Source organism: Pecten maximus, chromosome 7 (genome assembly GCF_902652985.1).
Source record: "Pecten maximus chromosome 7, xPecMax1.1, whole genome shotgun sequence".
Taxonomy (NCBI): Eukaryota; Metazoa; Mollusca; class Bivalvia; order Pectinida; family Pectinidae; genus Pecten; species Pecten maximus.
The window spans coordinates 9526784-9535074 of record NC_047021.1 but is presented as its reverse complement, the minus strand read 5'-3'; the positions used below and the strand labels follow the sequence as shown (position 1 = coordinate 9535074).

The window sequence follows — 8291 nt, the reverse complement described above, 5'->3', positions numbered from 1 at the left end:
CCAGTTTTGCAGATTTTGTCTTTGCCAAACTAAGTTATGACCAAACGGTAGTAATTGTTAACATGGTCTTTGTTGTAATTTGGATAGGTGCATTTGGTAAGTTAGGTAAAATTACAGTTTACATTCACATTCAGTAAAAATGACATCCCTCAGTGTTTATATTCAGTTAACATGACATCAAACCTAATGTACACCGAGTGGTGTCAATCCCCCTCCCCCATCCCCCTCCTGAAAAAAACATAAATGTGGAACTGTGCTACACACACTAGGGAAGGTCCAATTACTAACCGACTATAACTATTTTCATGTTCCTGTGTATAGTACTGCAGGCTATAATATACATGGTTACAATCAGGTGTTAAAAATGACATCTTTAACATTGAAGAACTATGAAGCGTGAAGTGTATTTTGCGTGTTATTTATAGCGTTAGAAGGATTTCCACCAGTCTATGTAAACTTAGTGTCCTTACTTCCTGTTAGACGATACAGGGAAGTTACTTAGTGTTACAGGAACCAAGACACAGAGGAGGTGAGAACATTTATATCAATCCAGTGTTCATGATACAATGGTTTGATATAATACTTCAAGAAGTGAAATTGATTTGATATGTCCATTTCTAAGTTTGCATTAGGCAACATATTTTGTATATTTCAATTTCATTACCAGATTATCAATGTAAAATGCTTGTAGTTTTTACCTTTCATAGTAAAGAAATTTGGGGAATATTGTTATATACTATAACACTAACATTTACAATGACCTTTAAGAGATGAAGTGGCGGTGTTCATCGAATAACATTTATTTTGCTGCTGAGTCAAACCCCAATAGGATTATGACATTATTCAATCAACATGTACATATAGATAGTAACCATTATAGGGTCATTTATTTGATGCGTGTATTGGCAAGTGTATATTTGTCATCGTGTACTCCTCGTTTTATAAATTCATGAGATGAGGTCAATTTCGTTTGTTTGAGATACCGAATTATTGGAACTATTTCGTAGAATTCATCTTTACAAATATTCTTTTCAGTGCACCACATCTTAGCGACCGGTATGGATGTTGTATGCTTCTCCTTTGACTGTAACATTTACGACGATGGCAGTTCAAACTGTACCACCATTGATCCAAGGTACACCAAAACAACGACATATAAACCTACATTTAAACCTTCAGTACCTTCAATAGGCCCTACCACAACAAAAGCACGTCCTACTAAGCAGATTACTACTCCAAAGACTACAGCGAAACCGACCACGGCAAAACCATCTCCTACTGAACCGATCACAACTCCAAAACCAACTACGGTCCCGCCATCTCCATCGAAGTCTTCAGTAGCAACTACACCCAAAACCTACCAAACAACTGTTACTTTGCCCCGGGTAGTAACGTCTGATGTCATCTACACCACTACCAACATCAGGACGTCATCTCTTCCAATGGGACATAAAGTGACGTCACCAGGAACACCTGCTGTTGGACCTTCCGTCTATATACCGTGTTCAGTTGTGGGTTTTGTTGTAGTAGTGGTCCTGCTCGCCAGTATTGCTATTGTACGTCGCTATAGAAACCGAAAGCGAAGGTATGTAAAAGTCCTCTTTCGAGAGAGGTAATAGTTAATACAGATCATAGCAAACTCTAACATTGTCTCATTTTAAATGATTAAATAATTAGAATAAGACTTCTTAATTTGACATTTCTATTCCCTCGTTTTTTGTTTTTGCCTTTGTGATGAGGTTTCACTTTAAGCAAGAAGTGTTTAATGTTTCTATTCCCTGACCAGAGTATACGTTATTTCATAATTGGTAATTGACTTTCAGCTTGAAATTGATGCTGCGGGAACTATAGTAAACCCGTTGTCAGAATGATGTGAACCAAAGGGGTGTAATGCTGCACTGTCTAGGTAATAATATTTCAGTAAAAACGAGGAGGCATATGGTTTGGTTTAATAATGAATTTTTTAACGTCCTAAAAACTCCTATGGTAGTTCGTGTGAGAGATGAATGCGTTTGGCGTGTATGTGTTTTGGGAGGCTTTGGTATGTTCGTGTTTGTGTCCTTGTGATAGCGAGAATCTGATTTCGACCTTTCAGCGCTACCTCGTTGAAATATAATGCTGAAGACATCCAGCATGACCATCCATCCGTCACACTATAATGACAACGGGAGAACCAGTTGTCCCAATACCAAAATGCTAAGCGTTAAACAGGAGAAGTAACTACCATTGTGTAGACTCGGTTTGTTTCGGTCAGGAACAGATCTCAAAGCCTTCCTCACAGGGGCGAACACTCAACTGAAGGTCAAGGGACAGTTTCGAAGCCTTCCTCACAGGGGCAAACACTCAACTGAAGATCAAGGGACAGTTTCGAAGCCTTCCTCACAGGGGCAAACACTCAGCTGAAGGTCAAGGGACCGTTTCGAAGCCTTCCTCACAGGGGCGAGCACTCAACTGAAGGTCAAGGGACAGGACCCGAAGCCTTCTCATAGGGGTGAACACTCAATTAAAGGCCAGGGACAGATCTCAAAGCCTTCCTCATAGTGGAACACTCAACTAAAGGCCAGGTGACAGGACCCAAAGCCTTCCTCACAGAGGAACACTCAACTAAAGTTCAGGGGACAGATCCCAAAGCCTTCCTCACAGGGGCGAACACTCAACTAAAGGACAAACATGAAACAGTGTCAAAGGAGTCATTAGGATGAAAAGAAGTTGATAAGAAAATAAATCTCAAATTTAGTTACCCCATATGATCATGCATAGAAAACCTACCTTCAGAACAAAGCGGTTAAATGGTTATAGATATATCCCCATAGGCCAAGGAATAAAACAATCAACTACCCACTGCTGAGGCGACTAATGCAGAATACTAGAGTTTTATCATACTTATTGAGATACCTGACCAAAGCTTCACAGCAAGAAAATGGTATCACATATGATCAATTATTACCTACCGTTAGAAAGGTTATCGAAAATGCCATTTATTAGCACAAGAAGAATTCCAATTTATGTTTTGTTTCAATGTGTATTCCATACCAATGCATTACTTCACACAAAATGTTTCTAAATTGATCGTTTTCGACCATACAACGCCTGCTTTACAAACACAGTATCGTTTCTGATCGTTTTCGGAGTAAATTAATTTACTAAACCGACTAGGCCACCATAAATTACTTGTTCTTGTAGCACGTAGTTCAGTTACACGAAATAGGCCGTGATTTATTGATAGCGTTGTAAACACGTACTTCCTTGATTATATGAAATATAGAATCGGCTTCGAACACCCGCTCCGATTTTTTTTTAATTTTGTGTTATTGATTTTTCTAAACGCTTAATACCAGTACAATGTTAGTTGATGTAACGTAATAGTTATGTGTTAGGTTATCGTCTCTGGTGTAAACACTGAGGACATGTCTCATTCACGTTGGATCAATTGATTGATATGTAATTTAAGATTTGTGTTTATCCATTTAGTACAATTCTAGTTTATCAAATATTTTTTTATTTTTTTTTGCAGTTTGGAGGACGGACAACTTTTAGATGCTGATACCATATGCGACCTTCAATTGGAATATCCTCAGTCCATTTTTAATGAAGAGGTACGTAAATGAGGGTCACAGAAAACCCATCATTTTATTGATATGTTACACTTTCTAATAAAGTATTCATGATAGGGAAAATGTTCTTTATATATGTACCGTCCAGTGGTTACATACATATATTTAACTGTCATGAAATTCATTTGACTGATCAAATAATCAAGCAACAAGAAAAATCCATATACCTGAAAATAACAGAAACATATATTATATCCTGATACAGTGTCTTGTGTTATATTATGATAAATACTGTATATTATCTATTAATACAGTGTTGTATATTATCTATTGATACAGTGTTGTATATTATCTATTGATACAGTGTTGTATATAATCTATTGATACAGTGTTGTATATTATCTATTGATACAGTGTTGTATACAATCTTTTTATACAGTGTTGTGTATTATCTATTGACATAGTGTTGTATATTATCTATTGATACAGTGTTGTATATTATCTATTGATACAGTATTGTATATTATCTATTGATGCATTGTTGTATATTATCTATTGATACAATGATGTATATAATCTATTGATACAGTGTTGTATATAATCTATTGATACAGTATTGTATATAATCTATTGATACAATGATGTATATTATCTATTGATGCATTGTTGTATATTATCTATTGAGACAGTATTGTATATTATCTATTGATACATTGTTGTTTATTATCTATTGATGCATTGTTATATATTATATATTGATACAGTGTTGTATACAATCTATTGATACAGTGTTGTATACAATCTATTGATACAGTGTTGTATACAATCTATTGATACAGTGTTGTATACAATCTATTGATACAGTGTTGTATACAATCTATTGATACAGTGTTGTATACAATCTATTGATACAGTGTTGTTTATTATCTATTGACACAGTGGTGTATGATATCTCTGAGTACACTTTTTCTTTCTTCGATGTTTTATATTGCTATATATCATTCTTTGATAATATACACTCTTTATGCTTGCTCGTATTCATTTATAACGTTATGATTACAGCGGCAGTATGTACAGCCTACTGCCTTATCATCAAACGACAACCCTGTGTTATCAGACGCCCCCCTAGATGATGATATCGACGACACAGTCGAAAGAGCAGCACCAGTTTATAGGGACAACATTATGTTTGAAAGAACAACTTTCGGCACACAGAGAGAACGGGATACCAACAAGGACAAAGTTGTTTAAATATCCAGTGTTCATTCAGTACTATGGTGCAGAATTAAGCGTTGAAGTATTCAAATTTCATTCGGTTTAAAAACAATAAGTATAAGATCAGATAAAAAAAAAACCAACGTAACTGTATTACAATGTCTGTTGACCACTCTTATTACGGCCTAAACGACTTGAGGTAATGAGACATGTTAAGTTTCTATAACAATATCGTTCATACATTCCTATCTGTATCCTTTTTTGTAAGTTTAAAGGAATTTTCATTATGCGAAAAAAAAGACCAAAAAAAATCAAGAAGAAAGACAAAAACAAAAACAAAACAAAAACACATTCAACAAATGCAGCGAGAAATGAGAAATGAGAAACTGTAATTCTTACTCAAAATTGAAAAAAAAACCGAGGACATAATATGAACAAAAATCAGTTTTGCATGGAGACCGTGTGTTCCCGTAGGTCACACTTCTTCTGCTTCATCTACGACACCCGCCACACAAATGCAGATCAGATATACGACACCCGCCATACAAATGTAGGTCAGATCTACGACACCCGCCATACAAATGTAGGTCAGATCTACGACACCCGCAACACAAATGTAGATCAGATCTACGACACTCACCACACAAATGTAGGTCAGATCTACGACACCCGCCACACAAATGTAGGTCAGATCTACGACACCCGCCACACAAATGTAGGTCAGATCTACGACACCCGCCACACCAATGTACATCAGATCTACGACACCCCCACACAAATGTAGGTCAGATCTACGATACCCGCCACACAAATGTACATCAGATCTACGACACCCGCCACACACATGTGGGTCAGATCTACGGCACCTGCCACACAAATGTAGGTCAGATCTACGACACTCGCCACACAAATGTAGGTCAAGTATATAACACCCGCCACACAAATGTAGGTCAGATCTACGATACCCGCCACACCAATGTAGGTCAAATCTACGACACCCGCCACACAAATGTAGGTCAGATCTACGACACCCGCCAAACAAATGTAGGTCAAATCTACGACACCCGCGACACAAATGTAGGGCAGATCTACGACACCCGCCACACAAATGTAGGTCAGATCTACAACACCCGCCACACAATTAAAGGTCAGATCTACGACACCCGCCACACAAATGTAGGTCAGATCTACGATACCCGCCACACAAATGTAGATCAGATATACGGCACCCGCCACACAAATGTAGGTCAAATCGACGACACCTACCACACAAATTTATGTTAGGACACCCAGCACACAAATTTAAGTGAAATCAACGACACCCGCCATTCAAATTAAGGTCAAATCGACGACTCCACATACAAATGAATTTCAAATCAACGACACCCGCCATACAAATGTATGTCACATCCGGGTTTAAGCCGCTTTCTCAAAATGAGAATAATGGTTATAAAAACTAAACCACAAATCACCAAGCATCAAACACGTCTGATCTCATATCATACCAGCTACTGATACGACAACAAACATAGATGTTGAGGAATATCTTGGGTGGTTTTCGCAATTGAGTACGTTACAACGCCAAAAGGCCTGTAAGGATTACGTTACTGGCGAGTTTTACGCCATTGAGGAAGTTATAACGTCACAAGGACTGTCATGATTATAGCTACTAATCTTAAGATTGTAATGTGTTATAAAATACATATATAATGTCTCTTGCTATAGACAATGGTTAAGTAATATATTTTATCTAGCGCCTCGTACTTTATAATATCACCCATACTGATAAAAGGAGAAAAAGATATATAGTCAGGATTGCGATATAGAAAAAAAATATTATCAAGGAATCTTCATCAATTGCGTTACTATGTTACAGACTGATAATAGCATGGCCGATACTGGTACGAAATAAGAAGTTCGATACCTGTACTCAGCATTCACGCCTCCTGTGGCACTAAATGATAAATTCCTGTCATTTATAACGACCGTAAATATCATAGCAACGCACACAAATTCATGTATTTATATATATATATATGATTTATTTAATTATGATTAAACTGATACAGATGTTCCGAGATCGTAACACTTTGCAACCCGTTTGAGAGTGGTCTGTCTTTGCCAGCATGACTAGAATTATGATGGTATAACGAAAATGTCGTTTATTATCTCTACAATTGCAATGCTTCCTAGCTAGCTTGGAAATAGTTATCTTATATTTGTATTACTATACTTATATATATCTTTGATTTCTTATTCGTAAACGTATATTTTGGTATATATTTACATAAGAGATGAATGTCTTATACATGGCATTTTGGATTAAAACTGTCATATTTCTACAACAATTAATTGCTTTTTATTTGATTTTACCTATGTTAAAGATGTCATTCAACAGATCATTAATATAAACACAATACAACAGGGGAGATAATACTACCCTGGCGGGTTCCTTGAACATGATTAACATTAAAACAAAAGCAATTATTGATCACAGAGAAAACTACATTTTAAAATCATACAACACCTGTATATCCAAGAAGTGTCTTATCCACTTCGTTACATAGCCTGACCATGGCGGTAAACTGCCGATTATTGTGTGTGATCAGAGACCTACACGCATCCATGGTATGATATTAAGTAAAACATCTAATATTTGAACCGGTTGAGTATAAAGACTTTCTTATATTACCAACTATCTCTCTGGCTTTGTGATAAGAATTGCTTTAATTCAAACACCTTTCTTTTATTGAATAGATGACAATTCAACACCATACAAACACTGTTAGGTATATCAGTGCTAAGCAAACAATATATGGTAGCAACAACACCTGCAGAGACACGTGTCAACTGTCCAATTGTTCATATTGTTCATCACTTCCTACGTATTGGTCCGGTGTGAGGTAACTTTCCTCAGGTGTTTCCACAGCTTTCCTGCGCGGTGTGGACATTTGGATTGTGTGATAGGTTCCTCGTAAAAAGTCATAAGTGGCCTGGTTTTGAAGACTGAGCTGTGGGACATCACTGCTATATGCTGGCGTGCATATTGCTGCGTACTTGCCACTACCAAACCGACCTATTTTATCGAAAGACGGGGTATTAGATGTTGGCGCCTTAGGAAGGGGTTTTGTGTTCAAATTCATGTAAGTTCGGGGTTCATCTTTAGCAAGCACTTTTGGATTTGTCTTTATTAAATTTGGCACCCCTTCCTGAGAAACCTCTGTAAGTAAGGCCGGAACAGGTTTGGTAGCAGGAGTAGGGGATTGATACTGTTTCTGGGCCTCCACAAAGTCTACATTACTGATGTAGCTGTACTCGGTCTCCTCATACTTGTTTTCCACGGTTTTATCTGGATTTTTTGTATTACCGAGTTGTTCATAAACGTTCTCTTTCTGGTTCTCTTTCTCAGACGTTAGCCCGGAATACACTTCTCTCTTATCATTGTTGGTTTGCTAAAAATTTATTATTAAAACCTTGAAATAATAATAAAAAAAGAAAAGCAATAAAACAAATACAGATGTA

The 8291-nt window shown here is 36.9% G+C and overlaps 1 protein-coding gene across 2 annotated transcripts; it reads left to right on the top strand.

Annotated features, from left to right (window-relative positions):
- Positions 1 to 469: 469 nt before the first annotated feature.
- On the top strand, positions 470 to 7117 carry LOC117331536 (platelet glycoprotein Ib alpha chain-like). 2 transcript variants are annotated; one of them, XM_033890282.1, is made up of 4 exons: positions 470 to 529; positions 1036 to 1135; positions 3515 to 3596; positions 4617 to 7117. In XM_033890282.1, exons 2-4 carry the CDS (start codon positions 1059 to 1061, stop codon positions 4803 to 4805), a joined length of 348 nt encoding a protein of 115 aa, XP_033746173.1. In that variant the 5' UTR covers positions 470 to 529; positions 1036 to 1058; the 3' UTR covers positions 4806 to 7117. The 2 variants fall into 2 exon arrangements, with proteins under 2 accessions (XP_033746173.1, XP_033746172.1); XM_033890281.1 differs by having other exon boundaries at positions 1036 to 1585.
- The last annotated feature ends 1174 nt before the right edge of the window (positions 7118 to 8291 follow it).

Excerpts from the sequence above, each read along its gene's own strand:
- LOC117331536 (XM_033890281.1), top strand. The coding sequence starts at position 1,059 with ATGGATGTTGTATGCTTCTCCTTTGACTGTAACATTTACGACGATGGC. Across the intron at positions 1,586-3,514 it reads TATAGAAACCGAAAGCGAAG|TTTGGAGGACGGACAACTTT; the intron begins GTATGTAAAAGT and ends TTTTTTTTGCAG. Across the intron at positions 3,597-4,616 it reads AGTCCATTTTTAATGAAGAG|CGGCAGTATGTACAGCCTAC; the intron begins GTACGTAAATGA and ends TTATGATTACAG.